This window comes from Podarcis liolepis, assembly GCF_965112155.1.
Source record: "Podarcis liolepis genome assembly, chromosome: 3".
Lineage (NCBI taxonomy): Eukaryota > Metazoa > Chordata > Lepidosauria > Squamata > Lacertidae > Podarcis > Podarcis liolepis.
Window position 1 is genome coordinate 34,017,699 of NC_139557.1, and position 27,194 is coordinate 34,044,892.

Below are 27,194 nucleotides of genomic sequence, written 5' to 3' on the forward strand. Positions count from 1 at the left end.
CAATTAAATCCTGGAACTCCTCCCACAGAGGTGACTTTGCCACTCAAACAATAAAGATAACGTTCCAGCCTCTGTTTGAGTGAACCTAAAGCCACGTTTGCAAGCTCAACAAGGATTTGCAGTTCCTTCCTGCATTAGTACTGGCTACTTTGTCACGTCTCGGTTCTAAAGTGTCTGCTTTCTACCCCGGATTAATGATATTCTCTCTAACGTGCGCACAGGGGGTCAAAGATGGTTTTTAATGTCATGTGTGAAAACACCCGGAACTTTCAGATCTGTGTGGATTTAAATATAAGTTAGTGTGTGATAAATTCCAGAGAGTTAACCATGTGAATCCTTTTTGGCAAATCTAGTTGAACAACTCTTCAAAAGATCAACAACCTTGTTAAAAAATAGTGTGGTATAAGCTGTTGTGGGCCAGCTTTTCTGTCAAAGTTGGACGTGGCCCATGAGAGCTTGTGCCAGGATATTATCATCAATTTGTTCATTGACATCTTTGGCCAGAGAAGGAGGTCCTGACCGGCCCCACTGTTGACACCTAGACCATGGGTATGCAATCTAAGGCCCGAGGGCCAGATCCGGCCCAATTGCCTTCTAAATCCGGCCTGCGGACAGTCCAGGAATCAATGCATTTTTACATGAGTAGAATGTGTCCTTTTATTTAAAATGCATCTCTGGGTTATTTGTGGGGTACAGGAATTCATTCATTCCTCCCCCATATAGCCTGGCCCCCCCACAAGATCTGAGGGACAGTGGACCAGCCCCCTGCTGAAAAGGTTTGCCGGCCCCTGACCTAGACTCTGTCTCCCTTGCTTCCCCTTCCTAGCCCACCATTCTGAGGAGTGCCAGCTTTTAATTGCCTATAATGCCCCATAATTTTGTTTTGCTTTTGCACTGTTATGCTGTGAACCGCCCTGAGATCTTTGGATGAAGGATGGTATACAAATTTACGGTAATAAATCATCATCATCCAGAATCACTTTTTGGGAGTCGTGTGCAACAAAATCGTTCTGTTGATGCTTTTAACTGGCAAGATTAGAAAACAAAGCAGTAGCCAGCAGGTGGCACTGGCAGCAAGCAATTGAATTTGATTCATTTCCTCTACCTGGCAGGTAGCTTTCGCCTAGGAAAACTTATCAGAAATGTAGCTTCCGAAAAACAGCCTTATTAGCAAAAGAGGGTGTCTTCAGAAAACCCACACTTATTTAGTAATTTGTGCATTGTGAAGTGACCAGGAATTTGAGTTAGCAGACTACACTATCAGCTGTAGCCATAGCCTTTGAAACACAGTATTTTGGTCTCCTATCATCCACCAACTGTAACCTTAACCAGTAATGTAATAGCCCTAATATTAGTCATTATCCAACTGAGGTTCAGATTTAGTCTAAAAATAGCCACTGATATGTTATCTGAAAGAAGGTTCTGAAAAAGCTACCCCAGACTGCCTTCTGTGGCCTGCGGCTTTTTTCAGCTACGTCAAGCTGGGGCTAGCGAATCATACGGTTGCCGATTCGATCCCCATATGAGACAGCTGCATATTCCTGCATTGCAGGGGATTTGACTAGATGATCCTCAGGGTCCCTTCCAACTCTACAATTCTATGTTTCTATAAAAATATATTAAGTGAGAAAACAGCAACAGCAACCACAATCCTATGTGTGGGTAGACACATATAAAATTGCAGTATCAATAAAGGATCCAGAATAGGGCCAGATTTGGGTTTGATGAGGCCCTAAGCTACTGAAAGTAATGGGTCCAGCTGTCCTTTGTGAACAACAAATTGTCACTGCTTTTGTGTTGAATATATGCTATATGATAATTTATGGATCTAATAGGCATCAAGCCATTTGCACATAACAAAATATGTATTTTTCCAAAGTAATTGTTGAACTGAAATCTGGAACAGATTAAGTTTGAGAACCAAGGTACCACTATATATAGAAATGATCAAACCAGTGATATTTTAGGGAGCAGACTAGCAGGTGGGGCCCATTACTTACATCATAAGTAACACTGTAGGTTTTATTTGTTTTTTATCTTATATTTTGGAAATGTGTTGGGAATCTGAATACGTGCAGCTACTCACACAGAGTCAGTTAGGGTTTGGCAGACAGCCAAGGCAATGTAAAGGAGTGTAATCTGCCTGGTGATACAGAGGCATGGAAACAGCTCCCTGATTGGTCAAGCTCTCTCAGGGAAATAATGATTAATGGCCTACTATGTTGGCCTATTTTGACTGTTGTTAGCCGCCCTGAGCCCAGCTTCGGCTGGGGAGGGCGGGATATAAATAAAATTTATTATTATTATTATTATTATTATTATTATTATTATTACTACTACTACTACTAACTGGAATGTGTCAGTGTAGGAGTTGGAGGTTGAGAGTTGTGATTCATGTATGAGAGAGCTAGCTAAAGATCCGTATTCCTGTAAATAGTCCACTGTATATAATAAACAGCTAACTACAAGTTCCTGGTTCCTGCTTCGTCCAACCTGTCTGCAGCCAAGTTAACTGCTTTCATGAACTCTGCGTTTAGTTGCGAGACCTTAGCCAGACCTAGCAGAGTAGTCAGAAAGCTGCAAAACACTAATAGGTTTTGCCAATAAAATGTACATCCAGTTTTTTCTCCCTTTAAATTTTTTGGGACCCCGAAGAGAGTGGGATTGTAAGCTATAGCTTGTTTAGCTTATACGTAAATCTGGCACTGATCCAGAAGCACAGCTTCCACACAATATTTACACAGTAAGGAAAAGCAAATGCTTCTTTACTCAGGAATCAAGGTAGTTTATTAGAGAGTTTTCCAGATTGTAGCAGCAATAGGAAGAAAAACACTACATAAATTGAATATACCAAATCCAATGTCAGCTTAGTATAATAACATAACGCAAAAGTTGTAGGAGATAGATAAAATATATTGAAGGCTTAGCAACTTAAGTGTATTTTGATTTCACAGGAATTTGTAAATAAGTGTCACTTTGAATGTCTTCATGCGTTTTGCATAACCTTGGCCGTCTGAGCTCAGAAATACCAGCAATGAAAGGCAGAAAGACTGAAACAGATTCTCTTTATATTTTTTTTCCAGCTCTGCAGCAAACCCCTTCCATTTGCAGAACACACTGGTAGGCAGAAAAGGATTGTCCGAGCCTCCCTTCTAATAGTGTTTTTTATAACCGTCCAGCTGAATAAAAATATTGCTTCACCCGGTGAAACAGGATACACAAAATATATTTAATAAAGAAAGCTGTATTCCAAAAAGAGTAGGAAGACTGATGAATATATCTGCTAATAAAGAAGGCCTTGTATATGGCATTCTCCCTTTGCTACGTATGCTACTACTACTAGCAAGGGCACAAGTATTAGGGGTGTGCATGAGAAATTTTGGTTTTGTTTTGCTTTCTGAATGGAAAAGGTGTTTATATAATTTACTTTTTGAAGCTTTTCATATTTAGTTAATTCAAAATCCGTTCATTTGTTTGTTGGGTTACAGTTCAGAAGGAGACACACCCTGTCTTTTGCCATCTAACTTTTAACTTTTTGCTAGATTCCAGGGATACTTGAGAAAGATCCCTCAAGTCTGATAACTAATCTTCCATGAATTTTCAGTGAAGACCAGCCCTGTCTTCTTCCAGCTTTTAGCCTGGAGTGGGGCAGCCAAATGGTTTGAAATTTACAGGCTATAGTAGTACTCCACAAAGGCATCAGATCTGCCAGGATTCAAACAGCTCAAAGGCGCCCATTTTTGAGACAAGGAGGAGGGGGGGAAATTGCCTTAAAAAAATGTCTCTGAATTTGAAATCCTGCCTGGCTCAAATGTTCAGCGGGGTATTTGGTCTGTCCCAGAGTGCTTTGTAACAACCAATCCCTCTCCCCAAGGAGTTCTGGGAGTAGTAGCTCTGTGGGGAGAATAGGGGTCTCCTAACAGCTCTCAGAACCCTCAACAAATTACAACTCCCAGGGTTCTTTGCAGGTAGCCATGACCAGTGTTGGACCTCAAATTTCAGTGTGCCATCTTTGGGACTGGTAGGACTGCTCTCACAAGATCCCGCAGGACAATCCAACTTCCCGCCAAATCTCACGAGAGCATTCCTACCTTGCCTGCATATAGCGAAATTGTGCAATTTAAATGCGTTTTAGATGTGGGCATATTGTGCAATTTAAATGCGGGCATATTGTTTTTTCTATGTGGATGCACATCCCCATGGAAAAGCCTGTTTAGCAGCTATCAAGTGTCATACAGCAGTCTAGTCTCTAACACAATGCCATGAGTTTTACGACAGCCATTGCTATTAGGTATTAGTACTGGTGATTCTCTGGAGCTCAGCAGAAATGCTGCCTAAGGACTTGCAGACATATTGTGATACATCTGGAGGACCCTTCTCACGGTCTCCACGTATCTCTCGTCAGGCACAGGTTTCCTCTGGCTTCCTGGCTCCAAAAAATTCTTAATTGTGGGGATGTTGCTGATCCTTTCTTTAAAAGCCTGCAAACAAGTGGAAAGGAAGGAAAACAACAAGAAGAGCAAACAGACTCAGAATCAAAGAACCTGAACTATAGCACTAAAAACAAACTTGCATGCTGCACCCATCACCTTCAGTCCATTTGGTAGAGTCTATTAAAATTGATGACCCAACAAGCCAAGCAATCTCTAGAGCAGGCATCCCCAACCTGAAGCCCTCCAGATGTTTTGGCCTACAACTCCCATGATCCCTAGCTAACAGGACCAGTGTTCAGGGATGATGGGAATTGTAGTCCAAAACATCTGGAGGGCTGAAGGTTGGGGATGCCTGCTCTAGAGCATAGGCTAAAAAACTTTAGAGCTGCAGGTGTTGGGATGGGATGACTCCCATCATCCTTGTGCTGGCTAAGGCTGATGGGAGGTGGAATCATCTGCAAGGCCACATGTCCCCCAATCCTTGATCTAGAGCAGGGTTTCCCAAACTTGGGTCTCTGGCTGTTTTGGGACTACAGTTCCCATCATCCCTGGCCACTGGTCCTGCCAGCTAGGGATGATGGGAGTTGTAGTCCAAAAACAGCTGGAAACCCAAGTTTGGGAACTACTGAGCTAGAGTGCCACAGCTCTCTTTGCTACAGCTGTGTCAACAGCCATTTTTTTAAAAAATGAATTTTTAACATGCACATGCTTCCCATGTTCACTCTGGTTTGAATTAAGGAGGGTGGCTTCATGGACATCTAAGCATTTTTGCCAATTCATAATTCTTTAATGGGAGGCAACATTAAGCCACTCATCACGCAGAACTAGTGTGCATCAGCAGCAGCAGCATATTACCCTAAGGTCTAACAGTTTTCTAGAAGGGGTTTCGACAGAAGCCCATCTGCTTTCAGGTCTGGAACAGATGGGAAAGGAATTCTTTTAAAAAAGGAAGAAACAACATAACTCATATTCAGTGTTTGAAATTAGCCAGGAGCCAGGCGCATTTTGCACCTGGTTTTCAACCACTTGCAACCAAGTGCCAGGATGGTGCCTGACATCTCCAGCTGGGGAATCACTGGATTTCGATTGTTTTCACGCACTAATATCCCTTCCTGTATAATTCTATCAGTTATATTTTATCTGCACAATTGGAATGAACCTCAGGAACCAAAACACTTTTTCTGAGCAGGAGCAGTGAACGTACCCCACCCCACTGCCCTGCTCACATGGAGATCCCTACATTATGAATGGCTGTGTCACCATTAAGAAAAAGAGGTCGGAATAGGCTGATATATATGTGGGCTGTCCCTGAATCAAGTGACTTTTCTTCTTTAAGTTCTCAAAGCTCTTCACCGAGGTCAGGGTTATCATTTGAGCTAGCCAGATGATTAATTGAGAACCAATCACAGTCAGTCCATCGTTTGAAAAATAAGACTTTAGAGCCCCAAAATGGCAACCAGACATTCCATTTTGGCAACTGCAACCTTGGTTTAAGGAGCCATTTGGTGCCGAGCTTATAGATCTGAATTTCTAACACTGCTCATATTGTGTTTGTTTGCCATACCTGCAAGTGAGGAAAGTCGGCCAGAACACCGGAGGATTTTTCCTCCACCATCAGAATAGCTTCAAGCAGCTGGACGTCTGCCCAGCTGAACTGGTTGCCAACAAGGAAATCTTCTCCATGGCCCTTCAGCACCTGCAAGACACCAGTGTTAGCCCAACGCCTAAGAACAGCTTCCCAAGCACACATAAGCATCTTTCTCATCCATCACTATACCTGTCCTTTAAAAAAAACCACACCACACATTTGTTCTTCCCGTGTTACATTTTACACATTAAATTTGTGAAGCAGCCCAGATCACAAGCCTGTTTTATAACAGCAGGCTACTGAAACGCACCTTTTCATAAACAGGGAAATATCTTTGTGTTGCTTTTTTGATGATTGTAGCCAGTTGCTTCTCCTTGTCCTCAGGTGTTAAGAAAGGGTGCATCATAATCAAGACCATTAGGTCCGTTGTTCCTTCTGCATACATGTCAATTCTAAGGAGACATATATTCATGCATCTGTTAAGGTGCCCATCTTGTTTACGACATGCACACACAAAACAGAATTTCAGCTTTTTCCTGCTGTGCAGAAAAGAGGCCGCCAACTACCCTGTGTCGACAAGACGTTGCAATTCCAGCTGCTTGGTGATGGGGGATTTTCTCCATGTTGTTGCAACCCAGGGATGTGGCAACATGATGCTATCCAGATGTGCTGGGCTCCAACTCTCAATTAAGACAGCCAAAGGCCAGGGATGATGGGAGTTGTTCCCCCAAAATATCTGGAAGGCACCACTTTGTAAACGGTCAGAATGAGAGGACAATTGGGCCTGCAGGCGACTGAGGCAGAAAGTGCCCACTCCTAGTCCACATGGAAATGCTATGATTTTTTTCAATCCCATCGTTTGCTTTTCATGAAGGCTAGCTAAAGAATCATCCGTCACCAACTACTATTCCACTTGTCCCATGCTTAGAAAGCACAGGTAAAAGTTTGCCCCTCCACTTTCCCTAGAAAAAACTGCTTTTTACTTGCTCTTTTCCATGGAGAATCTGACTGATGTTTGCTCCAATTCAGCAGTAAAGAGTGGGTTTCCCTGGGGGAAAGTGGCAGGATAAGTGGAATTGTGGAGGACATGCCCTTTGACTCAGGCCACATTTCTACCATACATTTAAAACCATGCAATGCCACTTCAAACAGTCATGGCTCCCCCCCCCCAAAAGAATTCTGGGAGCTGTAGTTTGTTAAGGGCCCAGAGAGTTGTTAAGAGATATATAATAATAATAATAATAATAATAATAATAATAATAATAATACCCTGCCCATCTGGCTGGGTTTCCCCAGCCAAAAGATTAAAAACAGAATAAAATATCAAACATCAAAAACTTCCCTAAATAGGACTGCCTTCAGATGTCTTCTAAAAGTCAGATAGTTGTTTATTTCCTTGACATCTGATGGGAGGGGCAGGCACCACCACCAAAAAGGCCCTCTGCCCTCTGCCAATTGCCCTCACAGAGCTACAATTCTCAGAGTTGGTTTATCTGTCAATCCCTCTTCACAGGCAACTCTGAGCAGGGGCTGATGGGATTTGTAGTCCACACTATCTGAACGGCCCCAGGATGTAGTAGGTCTCAGAAGCCAGAAACAAGAGTGAAATACAGGACCCGAAATATAACTTAAAGCTAGCTAAATGTTTCTGGTACTGTACAGTGCTCTCTCCTTCAGGTCCTTCCCGTAGAGGTTGTGCTTTGCAGCGATGTAGCTGAGGATAGCTCGCGTCTGAACCATCTTCATCCCATCCATTTCCACCAAGGGCACTTGCTGAAAGAGGAGGAATCCATCTTTTGAGAGGATAAAAAAAAAACCAGCGAAAGGTCAAAATGTTTCTTCTAGAAATGAAAGTCAGTACAATTCCACGGTATTGTATTGGTGCTCAGAAGGACTGCAGAGACCAAATGAGGAAATGGTGGAGCAATTGGTGGCGACTATTATTTTACACGGGCTGGCCAACGAACACACAAAAAAACTATCTTGCAACCTTGCAGTCAGCTAGGAACTTTATTTTCAAGTCATGGAAACAGTGACCATTAAAAACAGCTTTCAAGAGAACTACCGTATTATTCCGTGCCTAACACGCCCCCGTGTATAACACGACACCTATTTGGGGGGATTCCAAATTAAGAAAATGGGGGCAGTCCTCTGTGGCTAGGTGTGCCTTCATGTATTCATAACTTCCAATATAGTGGTACCTCGGGTTAAGAACTTAATTCATTCTGGAGGTCCGTACTTAACCTGAAACTGTTCTTAACCTGAGGTACCACTTTAGCTAATGGGGCCTCCCGCTGCCACCGCTGCACGATTTCTGTTCTCATCCTGAAGCAAAGTCCTTAACCCGAGGTACTATTTCTGGCTTAATGGAATCTGTAACCTGAAGTGTCTGTAACCTGAAGAGTCTGTAACCGAGGTACCACTGTACTGAACTTTTCTGAATAGCAAAGGAGTTGGAGCCGGAGGATGAGGAGATCAATTAAAATCAACATCTCTCCCTTCGGCCACTAGACTATATTGCTTACTTGAAATGCAAGAGTACAATTCTTCTCTGGCACTCAAAAGTATTTGCCTTCCCTTTGCTCCTATCCAAGAAGATACTGTATTTTTCCATGTATAAGACACCCCCATGCATAGGATGCCCCCTATTTTAAGAAAATAGGGGAGAGATTGCCCCGTGTATAAGACGACCCACAGTTTTTCACATAATTTTAAAGTAAAAAAACCTAGTCTTATACAGTGGTACCTCAGGTTAAGTACTTAATTCGTTCTGGAGGTCCGTATTTAACCTGAAACTGTTCTTAACCTGAAGCACCACTTTAGCTAATGGGGCCTCCTGCTGCCGCTGCGCTGCGGGAGCACGATTTCTGTTCTCATCCTGAAGCAAAGTTCTTAACCTGAAGCACTATTTCTGGGTTAGCGGAGTCTGTAACCTGAAGTGTATGTAACCTGAAGCGTATGTAACCTGAGGTACCACTGTACATGGAAAAGTATGGTACTTTGTTTGTCTTGCCTGGCCAAATATTTTCAAAATCACCGAATTACCTTGAAGCAGCTTCTCGTATTGCTCTCTGGTCTCCAGAAATTCCTCTTCAAACTACCAGATGAGAAAAAGAAAAAGTGTAATGAATTGCTGCAGTGCTTGAGAAGCACACCCATCACTGAACGTCATCCCAGGACAAGCACCCTCCTTGAGTTTGTTACTTCTGAAAAGTCACAACTAAGCAATGAGCCTTTCATAACTTAACCAAACCGTTTCTTATCGAGATGTGGGCATTTCCAGCACTGAATCAGGTTTCTAAAACCAGTGAAATGCAAGAAAGGAACAGCTGCTTTCTTCACTTCCGATAAGATTTTCCTTTCCTCCTACATCACTGTGATACCGAGTGGATTTCAACTGAATCACACAATGCAATAGCACGAGGACTAAAAAAAACCCAAACACATGCAAAAACCACAAGCAGATACACAGAAAAAACACATGTCCAGTTGCCCAAGTTTAAGGGCCTTGAAATCATATTTTTAATTCCTCTCCCCTTGTACTGCAGTTAGGTATTTCTGATAAACTGCTTTGGATTACTGATTTGTGATGGGTAAAAGTTGAGTAAAATAGGAGCACCCTAAGACAAAAAGCAACCTTTCTTCATATTATGTTGGCACATCTAAGAAAGTACTACTTACTTGATTTTTAAATATATATATCCTGTCTTTCTGGCCTAACAGGGTCATCAAAGCAGCTTGTAATAAAAAATAAAAACCAGAATTAAAGTTTTTCATAAAACATCAAATCCTCCTTGTTTCTTTTGGGTGGTTCATAAGCTTTCAATAGAATTCAGAGGAATCTGAGGCAGACACCAGCTAAGTGCTTCTGCTAATGCAAAGATTTCTACTTGCACAGTGAAACTTCCCCTTCCTCTCCTTTCACACCACACTCCCCCCCCCCATTCTGCTCCAGAGGGTTAGAGGAACCCCCATAACAGATTTAGGGGGCAACTGGGGAGAGGCGACAGAGAGGAAGCCCCATTCTGCAGTGAGAAGTCCTGGGACTAAAGGAAGCATTTTGTTGGATACCACTCCAGATTTTTAAAGTCATGTTTCTAGTTCTCATGACTTGCCAACAATTTGTACATAACAGTAGAACATTTTTCTATATTGGATCTCAGCGGTACTGACATACGGATTCTAAATTCCTCTCCCCTGGGAGCAGCCGCCAAGACCACATAACACTGGTCTTGAAATACCTACATTGGATCCCAGTACGTTTCCGGGCACAATTCAAAGTGTTGGCACTGACCTTTAAAGCCCTAAACCGCCTTGGCTCAGTAGACCTGAAGGAGCGTCTCCACCCTCATTGTTCAGCCCGGACACTGAGGTCCGGCTCAGAGGGCATTCCGGCAATTCTTTCCCTGCGAGAAGGGAGGTTACAGGGAACCAGGCAGAGGGCCTTCTTGGTAGTGGTGCCTGCCCTGTGGAACGCCCTCCCATCAGATGTCAAGGAAATAAACAACTATCTGACTTATAGAAGACATCTGAAGGCAGCCCTGTTTAGGGAAGTTTTTTATGTTTGATGTTTTATTGTGTTTTTAATATTCTGTTGGGAGCTGCCCAGAGTGGCTGGGGAAACCCAGCCAGATGGGCAGGGTATAAATAATAAATTATTATTATAAATGACTGTGTGGCTTCAGAATGTGCAGTTGCAAAATAAGCAAATAATGAAAATAATTTAAGTGTAGCAGGTTGTACATGCATTCATTCTCAACAATTCTGTATGCTGTGCTGGTGAAAGGAAGGGGCAAAATATATTCCCATGGTATGAATGGGATATCCAAAAAGAAATGGAAGGGGGGACCTTCTCATGGCCAAAGGGTTGCTTATCCAACCCCAGGGCAATTTTATCTGGCTTGATGGCTTTATCATATATTCCATCAAGATATGGCAAAAAAACCAAAAACAGTTACTTCAAAGTTTCAGCACATCAAGAAACAAAATCTGTCCATGCTGTAAGAAATAGGAATACCCCACGGATTCTCATGGCTACAATATGTAATGTGCCCCATTAACTGCATCCCACATTGTACAAGGCATATCTCATAACCATGATAACATCTCTGTACAGAAGCTGGCAGACAAGGAAACACAGACCTCCACCCCAGCTGCTGCTAACAGCCATCGTATTGACTCCATCTTGCCTCTTCCATCAAAGTAGTACAGTTTGGGCTTTCCAGACATGATTTCAGCTTCTTGATTGCCTGATGAAAACAAGAAAAGAAACACAAAGGCACCATTCTTGGTGCACAGCCAACTTGCTTGAGCAAACAAATTTCACCAAATAAAGATCGAAACTAATCATCGTTTGTTAAGCAATACAGAGAGGTCATTAGGTCTCTTGGCACACCGGGATATAGTACAAAAGGCCATCGTTCAGCAAATGCAGTTGGTTATGGTTTGCTTATTGATCCATTGCTAACATACAGAGTACTTTCCACTTGTTTCCCTGGCATGTTAATAAAAACTGCCCAAACAGTAGTGTTGTTGTTGCTGTTGTTGTTGTTGTTGTTGTTTCCCTTTGTGCAAAAGGAAAAGTGGGTGCAAAGGCAGATTAACCCTAAGGGCGGATGGACCACCAAATTCAGAGCTTTTCTGGACTTGCACTGGCAAGGCAGAAGGTGGGCAGGGCACCCCACCACCCTCCTTAAGAAAAATCCTTCCCAATGGTCCCAATTGGAACAAATATTACGTATGTCAGTCCAATGGCCAGGTTACCTCCCTGCACTAGTAGGGGACAAACGTTAAAATACACTTGTGTGAAAAGTTCTTGTATTCTTCTATCTCTTTTCATTTCTCTTATTTTGTCCCTTTTCATTATTCTTTGTGTAGGTTAGCTTGTCTTCTATTGTATTGTGAAAAACTTTAATGAAACTTTATTTTAAAAGAAATAAAGGAAAGGAAACAGCTATCAGGACTGAACAGGTTACTAGAAGAACTCAAAAAGAAAGCTATTCTATTCTGCAACCCACAAGGCAGGAAGAGTGCACAATTAGCAATGCATTCAAGTCAAACTAGTTACATTTTTGGAAGTAGGAAAAGCACCCAGTCTGTTACTTTCTCTAGTCTTCAGCAGAAAGGATCCTGGGAAAATTATGTGTTGGCACGTAAACAATAGCCCACAGTTCTCAGTGTTGCTGCGTCCCTTAATAAGGAGGGGGGAAGCAACGGCTGAAAAACTGAGGAAGACAGCTGCATCATTGGAGAGAACAGCTACTTATTCGGCTAAGAGACATAAATAAAAAGACAGAAAGAAAACAAAACCACCCAGCTTTCAGCTGCTCATTGATGATCGAAGAATGTGGGCGAAGGCTAGCCAACTGCAGTCTGCAAATTCAATCTACAGTGGTACCTCGGTTTAAGAACAGTCCTGTTTACGAACGATTCAGTTTACGAACTCTGCAAAACCGGAAGTAGTGTCTCAGTTTGCGAACTTTACCTCAGTCTAAGAAGAGAAGCCAAACGGTGGAAGGGCACCCGCAGCGGGAGGCCTCATTAGGGAAAGCGCGCCTCAGTTTAAGAACAATTTCCGTTTAAGAACGGACTTCCAGAACAGATTAAGTTCGTAAACCGAGGTACCACTGTATTCTATTTTGTAGGCTCATACTGAGCATTGGAGAAATTATTTCAGATCCCACTTCTAACATGAAGATGGTGAATTGAGAAAACTTGGAATAAGAGCAAGTCCTTCACATTACAGCACCATTAGAAGAGGAAAACGAAACAACGGCTATTTGTAGTGGGGTAGCTGGACCAATTATCCATTGAAGCCCCTTATGATGCAGAGTATTATTATTAATTATTATTATTATTATTATTATTATTATTACTACTACTACTACTACTACTACTACTACTACTGCATTTGAGTTAAAGAGTACACCTGACTGCTGCAATCGCACAGACACAACACAGATGATTGTAGGTAAGAAAATAATAAAGTTGTTTATTGTAGGAAATGAATGCCTTGGATAGAAAATGTTTCTAGTCTAACTAGTCTAGAGGAGGAGAAGGCAGCCATGTTTGCGCCTTTCTTCTCTCAGAGGATCATTCAAAAGGAATACCTTATTCTGAGGTCCAATAGAGAGGTGTGAGAATCAGTCCAAACAATAAAGAGAAAGGACATATAATAATACCCTAAGGATGTTGTCATGCTGCAGTTCAGGTGGCACCGCAAACTACAGTATGATGACAAAAGAGGAGGAGGGAACTGGAGACTGAGGCAGGCAGGTGGGCAGCAAAGGGCAGAATGAACCAGAGATGGACAATATGTATCAACCCTTTCCTTATGCACAAAAAGCACACCTTGTACCAGAAAATCAAAACATGATGTGTACAGGAGCCTCTTACTTAGACAACTGGTCTGCTTCAGAATACAATGGGTGTTCTTCATGCAAAAGTTATACATGACATGAAGTAGGTGGAATTAATTCTTGCAGATTCAAGTCAGACAAAAGAAAGTCTTGCCTACGCAGCTTTATAGGGGATTAGAGCTAGTCTAGTGAGGGTTGGACTAAGATCAGAGAGACCTAGAGTTAAATCTCCCACTACCTTGGGTAGGTCACTCCCTCTCCTGCCTTGTAACAAACAAATAATAGGAATAGGTTTATTAACAGTTATTAGCCTTGAAAGGTAAAGAACTGCCATGTTGCGTGCCAGTATTTCTCCAAACATCAGTTGCCAAGGGGCAAGAACATAACGTGATTATTGCCTTGTGGGATTCCTGGAGGCTTCTGATTGGCCACTGTCAGAAGGGGGATGCTGGACTAGAATGGCATTGAGAAGGATCCACCAGGGCTGCTCCTATGGGGTTTCAGGATCATACCACCTGGAATGCTGGTTGTGACTTAGGGCCATACTAGAAGATACATTAACTAGGTGTGTGCTCTTAAGTGCAGTTTATTACGTACACAAATTGCCAGTGCAGACCCACCTAATCTGGATCGGGACCATGGTAAAGAGTTAGTGGGCTTTAACCACTAGGGGCCCTGTTTCAATGCCACACACCAGAAATGTGAATATTGAAGGAAAAAAACCTCACATTTGCTTTGATTGAAGGTTTGTCTCCTATGCCACCTGGTGACATCGGGCATCTGATCAGGCAAAGCTACATTTAAGGATTCTCCCACGCTGACCATTGTTGTGTAGAAAAACCTTGCATTTGTGCACAGACACGGAGCTGAAGTCTTGCCACTTTCATCTGACTTTTAGGAATACATATTCAGTGACACAGATGAATTGGGGGGGGGAATGAGTATTATTAATTGGAGAGAGAAACTTTCACAGAAAGGTTGGAAGAATGGGCCACAAGGAGGGAGGGAGAAATGAAACACTGAAATGAAGATGATTGCTAAACAAAGTATCCAGTGATGAAACAAAACAAACAAATCCACTGTACTAAAGTTCATTTTATACCAGTTTTGGGGAAAGCACCAGTGAAAAAAATATTGCCCTTTCCTAGATATCTTAGACATCATGCCTTAGAGATCATGCCAACAAATATGGGACATAAAATCAGTACCACTGATTGTATTCTTATCTCCCCATTCTCAGTTCAAATTCTGGGTTTTTTTTAGAAGGGTCAGACTGAACAAACTGAATTCACCCACCAGGTAGATGCATAAAAGCAAAAGTCCTGGAACAGGTTGTTCTTCAAATATAAAATCTCAAGTGGGTTTTCACACACACAAAAACATGGTTTCGAAAGCCAACAATAGAAACAAGCAAGTGTTTGAAGGTTAACTAAGCCCCCACATTTGGCAATATTTACTGCTCCCTGAATATCAATAGTATGGCATCATGGTTGTCAGAAAGGACAAGGAGAAACAAAATGATAAGCAGTGGCATTTTTTTTAATTGAACCAAATTATTTTGGTGTTAAGTCATTGTAGCAGATGACTGCTGCTGGGAAGTGCAATTTGGGAGGCAGAGTTCTCCCTTTTCGTTCTCCTGGACTTCTCAGCGGCTTTCAATACTACTGACCACGGTATTATTATGGGCTGTCCCTGAGATGGGACTTGGAGGGCTGGTGTTATGGGGGTGCCAGTCCTTTGTTCAGAAGAGGGGGCAGTTCTAAAAACTAGTGCTGGGGGACTATTTTTTTAAAAAATTGTAGTAGATACAAAGGACATCAATACACAAACAATGCACAACAAAGTCAAGTCAACTTACACTCCGAGTGAAACGTTAAGGAAGAGATAAATGTCAGAATGCTAGAACCACCAGCAAACAGAAGACAGGGCACCAATAGAAAGTTACAAATGGGGATCTAGCATCAGAACGAAGGGGCGATAAAGATAAGACACAGATAGCACTCCAATTCATTGAATCTACTTGATCCATTCAAAGGCTGGAGGAAGAGTTAGGTGGTGTGCAGCATTTTTTACATACATAATAAAATCAAAGATAATTTGTCTCTTTTGCTTTGTCCTCAAACAACTCTAGTTTTTTTCTAAAAGGGCTCTCTCCTCTTCCAGGGGACTTTTGATCTACCCCTTGGCCCTTGGTGTGCCTCAAAGCTCCATTTCGTCTCCCATGCTTTTCAGCATCCATGGGAGATATTATCCAGAGCAGATGGGTTATCTGTAGGAAACACAGCTCCTTTCCACCATGTAGAAAACCCTGGGGTGCAGTTGAGGTCCTGACAGAAGATGGGTGGAAGCGAGCTCCCATGCTGAAACTTACTGATTCAAGTATGGAGGGATGGGAAAATCTGTTGAACTAGAGGGAACTGTGTCATCCCTACAGGAATAATCAAATCATCAAATTGTAGAATTGGAAGGGACCACGAGGGTCATCTAGTTCAACCCCTTGCAAATGCAGGAATCTTGTGCCCAGATCTTGCAGTGGGCACAGGTTTTGTTTTTTTGAGGGGCACATTCCTCACGGCACCCTGCAAGCCCAGCTTTGAGTCTCCCCTGTTGCACCCTTCTCAAGCGCCCTCTAGTTGGAGGGCAGCTTGAGAAGGATGCAACGGGCATGCACCCTGCCATCCCCGCTCCGTGCTTGGTTTGCAGGGCGCCGTGAATGGGCACCTCAAAGCAGGCGGCACATTTATTTATTTATTTATTTATTTAACAAATCTAACACAAATACAGTGGTACCTTGGGTTAAGTACTTAATTCGTTCCAGAGGTCCGTTCTTAACTGTTCTTAACCTGAAGCACCACTTTAGCTAATAGGACCTCCTGCTGCAGCTGCACGATTTCTGTTCTCATCCTGAAGCAAAGTTCTTAACCTGAGGTACTATTTCTGGGTTAGCGGAGTCTGTAACCTGAAGCATCTGTAACCCGAGGTACCACTGTATGGGTTTTTAGTTTAATAAAACTTTCCTTGTAGTCCAGCGACACCTGGAGGGCGGCACATTGGCTACCCCCCCGTCGCAGGCGACCCGTACAGGTGAGAAGCCCTCTGGATCTTCTACAGAGCCTCTCCCACTCATGGGCAGATGAAAGCAGGAGGGAAATAAAAGTGCATTCACTGCCCCTCTGACTTGGGGCTGCGGCAGGCAGGCCCCCCTGCTGCTTAAGCGCTGAAATGCTAAGTCTCAGTAACCAAGCCATATTAGCAACCCACTGCCAGAGGAGCGCTTTGATCTGGGCACATCAAAGGCTTCGAACTTCGAACGCTCAGTTCCCACCCGGATCCGCCCAGCCCCGGAATGGCTCTCCACGTTCCAAACCCGCAACGTAGCAAAGCAAATGCGCAAAGCCAAAGCAGCGCTGGGGCCAACTGCAGCTTAGCTCCCTTTCCTCCGTTCACGGTGCCTTTCAAAGGCAACCCGATGGATGGGTGCAACAGGCCTGGTGGAGATACTGCTGCTAACCACTATCTATCACGATCATCATCACCCGCAACCTCTCGTCCTGTACCAACCCCCCCTTGCAGCTCTTCACACGATGCACGCCTGCACATGTGCATGGCTGCTGCAACTGCGAACAAGGAACCCTACCTTCGGTAGTAGCTGCAAATGCTGAAGGCTCCCGGAGTCCAGGAGCAGGCAACGCCTCCCTCGCCGTTTTGTGCACAGCAGGCAAGGGGGCGTGGGCAAGCCGAGAGGGCCCAGCCAGTAGCAAGAGATTTAATTTGCATGTCGCTCAGTGCGACCTGGGAAGGAGGTCGAGGGCCAAAATAATCGGAATAATAAATAAAACCAACCCGATTTTGCAGAACGCTCTTTAATGTTCTCTTTCAGCGTTCGAGGAAGAATTTTACTTTTGCGCAGCGAGACAAGCTGATCAGGGTCACTATGACTTGAGAGCAACAGTCTCCCGAGAGGTATATATAGACGTTAGGTCTCTTTTCTCTCTGGATGTGAGGGCGATCTGGCTGCGACATCTGTCACCCCATTGATCGCCAGGGTTGATTCGGCTGATCTGGCTGGCTAGGCGGGTGTCCCCTTCCTCCCTCACCGCTCCATGTGCGTCCCTCCCGAAGCTGCGCGCTCGGTGGAAGAGGACGACCATCCCAGATAGAAGGAGTGTACCGTTCTTCGGTCAAGGGTATACGATAGCTGCGCTCCCCTGCTAGAACCTCCAAACAAGCTCAAGGTCCATTTGTAGGAGAACGTAGGGTAGTCAAGCTTCCAAGACTCCAGACACATCCAAGTAAGGCGCTGCATGTGGCAGTTTGCCATTCTTTTCACATCGCAATGCCTTTTAAAAATGTAGGCAGCGTATTATATTCAACTGTATGTTCTTGTATGTGTGTGGGAGGAGAAACACAAGCATTTTTTTGTTGCAAATCCTAAACACAACACAGCATAAATGTGCATATATCTACCTTTGTAGTTTTCCAAATAAATGTGTTAATAGAGTTATCTATAACGAGGGTTGTCTAGTGCAACCCCAGCCACACACACACCCTGGAAATGCAGGGGATCTCAACTAAAGCACCCATGACAGGCGGCCAATCTCTGCTTTAAAAAAATTGAATGAGGAATGAGTCCACAGAAGTCTTAGGGATGGGACCATAGTTAACCTTCCCTTTTTTTGCAGGAAATTCTCTTATTCCAGCGCCATTTCCCGCTGCTATTCCAGACCAGATTGTTAGATATGGGTGGGACTGGGGACTTTATTTTTCTCAGCCAAAGTTGCTGGGATGAGTTTTTTCACAGATCTGCTCCCAACAGCCTACTTACTGAGGATTCATCCCAATTGCTTGGGGAGAGCTTATACTGAAGGGTCATCTCTACCCCCATCGTTCTGCCCAGACACTGAAGTCCTCCTTTGAGGGCCTTCTGGCGGTTCCCTCACTGCGAGAAGCAAAGCTACAGGGAACCAGGCAGAGGGCCTTCTTGGTAGTGGTACCTGACCTGTGGAACACCCTCCCATCAAATGTTAAGGAAATAAACAACTATTTGACTTATAGAAGACATCTGAAGGCAGCCCTGTTTAGGGAAGTTTTTTTTGTTTGATAGTTTATCGTATTTTTAATATTCTGTTGGGAGCCGCCCAGAGTGGCTGGGCAAACCCAGCCAAATAGGCAGAGTACAATTATTATTATTATTATTATTATTATTATTATTATTATTATTGTTGTTGTTATTGTTATTATTATTATACAATGTCAGCTGCGTGCTGAATGTAGAACATGACTGTGCTACAAGCTGGTGAGAGGTGAACTGGCCCTTGAGTTCTGATTAATTCTTATTTATTTATTTATTTATTTAATAGTCTCAATGGTGCCATTAAGAGTTGAACATTAGCTAAATACTTGTGTCTTTTACTAGTTTCAGAATGTGTAAAGGTAGAAGTGGAAAGGCATTGAACACTAGAGGGCACAACCAGTGGTATTTTTCTAGAAAAAGGAGTGCCAGAACTCACCATGAACACCTCCCTCATTCCCTTAGAATGACCATGGCACCCATTCAGCTGAAAAAAAGCACTGGGCACAACCAAATTTCAGTGAATGCAGGGATTATTCAACACTACTCAAAAACATGATTTTTTGAAACACTTTATTTCGGGAAGGAGCCTCTCGTGACACAAAAGGAAACAAGCATTTGTTTAAAAAACCCCACAAAAGACCCCCAAGTAGAAAACATGTTAGGTTTTCAATACCCATTTATACCCGTTGACTCACATTTAACTTTGTACTTATTCTCCATACATATTTTTCCTTGGCTACAGGACACACAATGTTTCTTGTTTTTACTAAAGTGTTCCTTGGCTGTAGTGATCCACAAACTGTGCTAGAGTCACCGTGTGAGTAGAGTGGAGCTATTCAACACTGATACATTATTGACTAATCATCACAAATATAAACCAATAACCGGTTTTTATAAACCTCAACAACTTTATAAGCCAGTGTAGTGCTGTTGAATGTAGGAAACTGTACGTTTTCAAGCAGGTTTAGGATTGCAGCCTTAATCACCTGAAGAAAAACAAATTTAAGGTGGTTGAGGTGCCCATTCATTTAAGTGCAGAAGATTTAAAACAAACCTGTAGTACAGAATTGGAACAGGTGAGTGTATCTTACTTCAGAATAAAGTGTCTTTCACGCTCTTCTCACCCACCAGCTACTCTACAGCATGCGAGACAAATGGTTCAAATATGAAGGGGCATCACAAACATTGCTAAGGGAAAACATTTCACATGTGGCATATTTGGCAGAGATGTTGCTTTTGGTCAGATCTCGGGGTAAGATATGGCTTGTGGTTTTTATCATTTTTTGTGACACAAACCAAGGAGAAGTGGAAATAAGGCCATTTTACTGCTCTCTAGGGAATTATGTTGTCAATTCAAATTATAAGCATAATAATTCATGAAAAGGTACTTCAAGCAGAGGTGCTCCATATGAATTCAGTGACAGTTGTGTCACTGTAAACTGCTCCAGACTTATCTGTTAAACTTGCAGTACAATGTTATATGTGCTCACTCAGAAATAAGATCCACTGAATTCAGTGGTCCTTACTGCCAGGTAATTTTGTACAGGACTGCAGAGTTAAGCAATCAGACAATAGTAAAGGTAAAGGGACCCCTGACTGTTAGGTCGCCACGGACGACTCTGGGGTTGCGGCGCTCATTTCTGGGCTATTATCTATCATGATTCTTACATTGCAATCCTTTACATGCCTGAACATCCTATACATGTACTGAACTGAAAGGACTGTAAGGGAGCCAACAGGATTACAGCCTAAGCAGTTATTCAAAAGTAAATGCCGTTGGGGTTCGTTCCTTAGTAACTGTGGTGAGAATTGCAGCTTAATAAGGAAAACATATTAGCAAAATTAAATATAAGCTAAACCGTTTAATAATTAGTAACTCTAGTGTCCTCCTTAAAAAAAAGTTCTGAATGAAATAATCCTCCATTAAATACTGGCAATTTTGCTTTCCATTGGAGGGGACCCCCCACATATTTTTCTAAACAGTATAAAAGCAAAAGTATGTTTCTGTTTCTCCTACTCCCTGAAGCAGGAACCAAAGAATATACAAATACCACAACGGAGGATTTACAAATACCATGTCAGTAGTAAATTGATTTAACAGGTGATAGTTATCTCATTGATGAATGCATTTTGAAAATTACGTTGTCACTGCAGAATTAAAAATGGGTCAAATTTATCTCCTTTCGAATTCATCTGTCTCATATAGCAGCCACTGAGGACTGCAATGAAACAGAGCAAGGCTTTGTGTAGGCTCTGATAAGAAAGTATAACGACTTCTTGGTCCATTTTGTGCTTCGCTACAAATAGGAAATACTGGTCAAATATAGCTCATGTGCAGGAGAACTACGTACAAACTTTCCCTCAATAACAAAGGAAATAGGGGAAATGAAACAGCTGGTGGGATAACCCCCAAATGGTGTTATTTTGGGGTAGGGAGATAGCAACTGTTCAGCTGAAGACAAGTGATGAGTTCACATCCTATTACCTTCTGGAGAAAAAAAAATGCTGATTTCCCAAAAGTTATGGAGTTGGGATGTTGCCTGTGACAGGTTAGAGCAGAGGTAGGCAACCTGGAGAATGCATGTTACACCATCACTGACCACTGGCCATGCTGGCAAGGGTTGATGGGAACTGGAGTCCAGCCACATCTGAAGGGCTGGAGGTCTCACATCCATGCATTAAAGAACAATGCAGCTGTTATGCTTTTAAAAAATTTGACAACACCTTTGTTGCCATCCTAGCTGTTGTGATTGCCAACTCCACCCTGTGTTTTCTGTGAGAGAATCATTCACAGCTCTGCTTTCAAATTCCCTCTGCAGTTCTGTTATCTGCACACCTCTTTTGCTGTGTGGAAATGCTTGAAGCAGAATTGTTTGTATTTTAGTGAAGGAGTGGCCAGACACCACAATGCAAAAGGAAATGGGACTTTCCTTCTGCTTCAGTTGGAGGCTGGAAGGACAACTTCCAGTGCAGCCTTGTCAGCCGATCATCGGAATGGGAAGGTGTTAACACACAATTTTAGCATGCCTTCTTGAATCTCCTGCCCTCATGGATGACAGAGAAGATGCAATGGCAGAATATGGCTCAAGACACAGCGTGATTCCTACCACAGATTGGAAACAAAGATGTAGAAAAGATGCTCATTATATACTCAAAAACTGCCTAGACAGAAACACCCATCTACTGGCTTGGGGTAATTATTTCTCCCTGAGAAAGAGACAGTCTTGAGCCTTTTCTGTGAGCTGAGATCTTAATCCCCATTCCTTCCACCTCAATTTAAAAAATGATGTATCATTTCAGCTGAACACTTGCCAGGCAGGGCAGTCTCCTTAAAACTTTTTCAACTCTTTGTTTTCATTTTAAAACAATGCATAGGTTTGAATCTGCCATTTTCTATACCATGTTCTGCTGTATAGCTTCAATCTTTAAAATTCTGGCTTACTGACATCTGCTAAAATCTGGCCATTCTAGAACAGCTGGAACTCGATCCTAAAATTACAGTATATAAATATGCATGTCAACCCATTTCTTAATGTAAACCTTGAATTATATAAAGGATAAATTTTGTCAACCCTGTAACAGAAGTTGCTGAGCTGCATTTGCAAAAAGGCAAGCCATAAAAATGAAATGTAGGCTGTGTGGAATATAAAAAAAATATTTTAACTTTGCTGCTGGTATTTATCTTAATACTCCATTTATATTACTCTACGAACCAGCTTTGTCATATTTAATATTGCTTTAAACATTATCCAAGGGCCTTGCTACTCTTGCAACCCATATTGCTTCCCACTGCAGGATGACTCCATCTGTAGATGGTTTAGTTTGCATTGTGGAAATAGGCTAGAATGAAGAAGCATGTGGTCAAGTTAATTTCCTGGTGTCACAAGTCTTTCCCTTTTCCAGTTTACATAGTCAGCAGTGAGAAGCTTATCCTGGACCAAACCAATATGAGCTGTATGTAGGGAACAAATGAACACTGAAAAAATAGGCTGGATCTTTCCACCTGCCAAATTCATGTTTTATATGCAAGGATTTGGTTTTTCAGGTTTGTTCAGAACATACAAACTCTTATCTGCAGCCTGAAGGAAAAGCTTTACTATTCTATCTTGCTGATCAACTAGCTGTAACAATTCTCAGTAACATGAAGAACAAGGAGTTCATGCCCCAGTTGTTTTTATGTTTTGCTACAGCTAAGACGAGACCAGTAACACCACTGTGGCTGCTGAATTATGAAGCTGAAAGGCGGCTCTGGATACTAAGCTTAACAGGTTATTTTTCCAACATACCAGGTTGAAAATTTAACTTTATAAAGTATTTGGTAAATGCCCTTATGTCTACCTGCACCTTATTTATATTAAATACTGCTTCAATCTGCTACATTTATTCACTTATGTAAAAAAGGCCAAAAAAAGGAAAAATACTTTTCTTTTAAAAAGTTACAAGTTCATCATATAAAAATTGCCAAATAAAGCAAGGGACCCACAATACTAAACCTGATATACAAATGTGTATTGGTTCTATGAAAATAATTGCCCCAATCACATAATAAAAATGATAGAAAAAAGGTCCAAGATTTGCTTTCAAATACATACAACTAAAAATAAACCCTCTTCGACGGTCTTGAAATTTCTTGGTCATACAAAAAAACGATCGACAGAATTGCCAGCGTATAAAATATTGCTGGAGACAGTCTTATCATTGGTCACTGTTCGTGAAATGCATACTGCAGCTCAAGAGTTCAATGGTGAGCGCCATATTTTGAAGACCAGTCAATTCGTCCATGGACTGGTTGAACTGGAGGTGGGTGGGGCAACAGCCCTGGTGTGCTTTTCATAGGTATGTTAAATGACGGCCTCCCTATATGAGGTCTGACAGACTTCAGAGAAGTGTATTCTACAAAGGAAAAAGAGAGGAAGTGTGAAAGGAGAGAATGGATCAGGCGTTAAATTCAGATACAGAATCTGGTGACTTTGACCAAAGGATCCTAAGAGAATTTCAAATCAGAGGGGTGATTCAGAGCTCCTGTGCTCCCTTGCTCTGAGAAGTTAGGAGGCTGTCCAGAGTAGTGTGAGGGATGTGGGGAATCAGGAAAAAATTGTGATTGCAGAAGGCTCCACTTGACCCTTCCATTAACGGAAAGCTTTTCTGGATCCAAACCATTGTCACCAATTCTGAATCTGAATGAATACAATGGTACGATGGTTTACGAACTTAATCCATTCCGGAAGTCTGTTCTTAAACCAAAGCGTTCTTAAACCAAGGCGTGCTTTCCCATAGCTTTGCTTCCAAGGCAAAGTTCACAAACCAAAACACCTACTTCTGGGTTTGCAGCGTTCTTAATCCAAGTTGTTCATAAACTAAGCTGTTCTTAAACCAAGGTACCACTGTACACCAATATGATAAGCAGAACTAGTCTTTTTTTAAAAAAATTATATACTTTAACTAGCACGCAGAATCCAGTTCACAACTTTCTATGCAGATGCCAGGAGAGGAGCCAGGAAAAACTATCTTGGTTGAATGCTTCTGAAGAAGTCAACTAAGATACCGTAAGACCTGCTCTCTCACTTCACATATGAAAAATAAAACAGGACAAAGAGTTGCCTCACTGGAATAAGAAGTTACGGTGTTTTTGAGCTACTGCTCTAGGTTCTGTCAAAGGCCAAAGAAAGGAATATATTTTGGTGTTTTTTTTACTGAAGTGGCTTATTTTCTGCTACCACTAGTTGTGGGTAGGAACACAGAGCTTTGAGATGCTCTCAATTCCCTGCTTACGTTGTTGAATCCTAAAGTTTAACCAAGTACTGTCTGTGCTAGAGGTAGCCAACATGGTGCCCTCTAGATTTTATTGGGCTTCAGCTCCCATCTGCCCTAACCAGCATGGTCGATTATCAGGGATAATGGCAGTTATAGTCCAACATTGTTGCCATCACAAGGTCTAGAAATATGCTTGCCTGGGGAAATATTAATAATAATAAAGCCAAAATCCTTAGGACACTGAATTCTTGTGTGATAGGTATACAACTGCAGAACAAACAGGGTCTGTAGTCCTAGAGAAAATTCAGTCTGCTGGTATTCAGACAAACAGTGGCTCTTTTGTATCAGCCATTTCAACTACTGAAAAAAGATTAGATTTGCAATATTAGCAACTACAGGCCCTGTCCCTCGGTTGCCATGGAACTTCCCCTTCATCTGATCTCCTCTGCAGCTTCCTGTATATTCTCAAAATCGGCTCCAGAGTGTTGGAGGACTTTCTGGAGCAGATTTTTTTTTTGGGGGGGAGCAGGAAGAGAAGAGGAAGGGGAAGTCCCAGTATGTGAGTCCAACTCCATGTATCTGCCTGGGTACTGCAAAACAAAACATGGGAAGCATCCCAGAAAACAAGCCTATTTTTCTGGTGTTACTCTTTAATCCACAGTGGGAAAGCTGGTTCAACAATTGCCCCTTTTGGGCTTTGTATGCACACCATACATTTAAAGCATGACCCCAAAGAAGCATTGGGAACTGTAGTTCACCCTTCACAAAGCTACAATTCCAGGCAGGTGCGGACTGCAGATAGTCACAGATGAAACGCCCTCATTTTGCAGTGCAGTGGCATTCTTGCTGTGCTCCCCAGCACCATTTTCAGAAACAGAAAGAGCTTACGAGATGGGTCCGAAGACGATGCATCAATAATTGGCGCTAACTGAACCCTCTGGCCAGCAGAGCCAACTTCTTTCTTCAGAAATGAAGGGATGTAAGCACCCCTTAGCCCACTGGCTCCTGTGTTGCCTGAAAGAAAATAGGAGGTCAATGCAGTAGGCCAGTACAGTTTCACAAAGAACCACCTTTATTTTTTCCTTTAAAAAATTAATCCAGTTATTTTCCTCTCTCATATATATATATATTCCAGTTAATAATCCAGCCAATGCTTAATCCAGTTAATTTCTTAAAGTCCCACCCCATGTGATAGCTTCCTTTTCTGTGATAAGATGGTACTGTCACCAGAAAGAGTTGAAACTGCGCCAGCACTGCGCCACACTTCTACTTGTCCTATGCATAGAGTCCAAGCGGCTTTCTGCTTGACCCGCACTTTCTAGGCACAGGTCCCAGCAGTTTCCATCTTGCCCCGCTCCAGGGAAAACCCACTGCTTAGTGCTAAATCAGAGCAAATGTCAATCCAGAGAAAACCTGGATTGCCATTTGCTCTCACTGAGCACTAAAGAGTGGTTTTCCCCAGAGGAAAGCAGGGGGAAGTGTGGATGAGCCCTGAGTGAATCGATCCTTCAGAGACTTTTATCTTTGGGGGGAAATCTGATATTTTATGTATATGATGTCATGATCTTCAGTGTAAAACCAGCAGGAATTTACTTTAATCTATGCAGAAGTATTAGGGAAGAAATGCCACTCAGCTCAGCGGGACTTACTTCCAAGTAAATGTGCATGGATCAAAGCTGTGAATAAACTTAGGATCACAGCCACTTTACCCTGTTTTGTCTGTCTCATGCAGTAAATACCCAGCAGCCAAGGATGTCAGTACATCAAACACTGGATCACTATCACAAAGCGCAGTCAGCAAACAGGTCAAAGTAGGTAGAACTAAAAAAGAAAAAGACAAGTTTTCTTTTCCTTACTGGAGTTCAGCCTGGTGATCCCGCCTGCCACCACCGATGTCTTTCCAGGTAAATTAGAACTGGGCCATGGATTGGACGGGATGGAATCTTTGCTTGAACTGGAGACTAAATTATTTCTGGTGCTTATTCCTAGAATAAGAAGTAAGACGCTGTAAAACTGCAGCAGGAATACATTAATTTATATACATATCTCGCTCCTCAGTTGCCCATTGATGACAAGCGCTTTGGGGTTGTATTATACCTTGCTTTTGTATGTTAATTTCATAGATATTCCACACAATTAGGTTAAACATGCCTAAATGTGAAGGGCATTAGGTTGTGGTTGCTGTCGATGTAGAATGTAAGTTGAGCAGAACAGTTGAGACCAGAAAAGAACCAGCTGCAATATGTGATGGGTTTGGATATGGGAAACTCGGGGACAAACCTATGCTAGGCAATGAAACTAAATATATGGCCTTGAGCAATTTACTACGTCACATTTCAGCTTACTTCACAGGACTGTTTGAAGCTAAAACACAAATAAAACGCGCTCTGAGCAACTTGCAGGAAGGATGGTATACAAATGTAACATTATTTTACAACCAATCATAAACTGAAGACAGTTTGATCAACAGTCAGTAATAAAATAGTTTCCCAATCATTTTTTGTGGTTGCTAAATATAAAGTTTGCAAAAATGCATTTTGTAGCAAATTTAAGGAAAATGGCTTAATGAAAACAAAACATGTCTACTGGGAAGTAAATCCCACTGAAGTCCCTGTAAGTGGGGTTAGGATTGCAGCTAACAAGCAGCAGGACGTCTGGGACTAAAGGTTACTCACTCACGTCAAAAGCGAGTTATCATATTTTACGAAGCGTCATAGTAAATATTTATTTTTACTAACCAGGTAAATACCTAGAATGTTTCAAGTAATGTTGTTTGGCTGCAGAAACTTGCAACGTTGGTGTGTCCTGCCGAAGATAGGAAGGCGCGCTGTTCCCAGTTCCTAAGCAAGCTGACGGCTTGAGATCCAGGATACTTTCAAATCTGAAACCAAAATCAACCAGCCATGTTTATACTTCAGGATACAGCAGTATGTATGATATAGCAGTATAGAAATACTTTTATGGAAAAATAATAAATAATAATAATA

The 27,194-nt window shown here is 42.3% G+C and overlaps 2 protein-coding genes across 5 annotated transcripts in view; both read right to left on the minus strand.

Moving 5' to 3' along the window:
- Positions 1 to 2,761: 2,761 nt before the first annotated feature.
- Positions 2,762 to 17,098, minus strand: LOC310703425 (glutathione S-transferase 3-like). Its single transcript, XM_083495806.1, has 7 exons — positions 17,017 to 17,098; positions 11,164 to 11,270; positions 9,067 to 9,118; positions 7,682 to 7,814; positions 6,332 to 6,473; positions 5,998 to 6,129; positions 2,762 to 4,481 (listed from the first exon to the last, which is right to left on the minus strand). The coding sequence occupies exons 2-7, from the start codon at positions 11,248 to 11,250 to the stop codon at positions 4,335 to 4,337; spliced, it is 693 nt and encodes a 230-aa protein (XP_083351932.1). The 5' UTR covers positions 11,251 to 11,270; positions 17,017 to 17,098; the 3' UTR covers positions 2,762 to 4,334.
- A 1,908-nt stretch (positions 17,099 to 19,006) lies between these two features.
- Positions 19,007 to 27,194, minus strand: part of CILK1 (ciliogenesis associated kinase 1) — a 28,966-nt gene continuing 20,778 nt past the window's right edge. For 2 of the 4 annotated variants that reach the window (XR_014524072.1, XR_014524073.1), the window contains exons 11-15: positions 26,946 to 27,088; positions 26,064 to 26,192; positions 25,096 to 25,221; positions 19,980 to 23,346; positions 19,007 to 19,895 (exon numbers count right to left, since the gene is read on the minus strand). Coding sequence is in view for 2 of the 4 variants with exons in the window: in XM_083495612.1 (XP_083351738.1) it covers positions 23,192 to 23,346; positions 25,096 to 25,221; positions 26,064 to 26,192; positions 26,946 to 27,088 (553 nt within the window). In the remaining 2 variants the exon portion in view is untranslated. Of the gene's footprint in view, positions 23,347 to 25,095; positions 25,222 to 26,063; positions 26,193 to 26,945; positions 27,089 to 27,194 lie in introns of all 4 variants that reach the window. The other 2 variants (XM_083495612.1, XM_083495611.1) reach the window with 1 other exon arrangement.

Bases quoted from the DNA above. Each gene is read 5' to 3' on its own strand.
- LOC310703425 (XM_083495806.1), bottom strand. From the start codon at position 11,250: ATGTCTGGAAAGCCCAAACTGTACTACTTTGATGGAAGAGGCAAGATG. The intron at 9,119-11,163 runs GTCTGTGTTTCC...CTCATCTGGTAG, and splicing joins TAGCAGCAGCTGGGGTGGAG to TTTGAAGAGGAATTTCTGGA. The intron at 7,815-9,066 runs GTAATTCGGTGA...TCCTCTCAAAAG, and splicing joins ATACGAGAAGCTGCTTCAAG to ATGGATTCCTCCTCTTTCAG.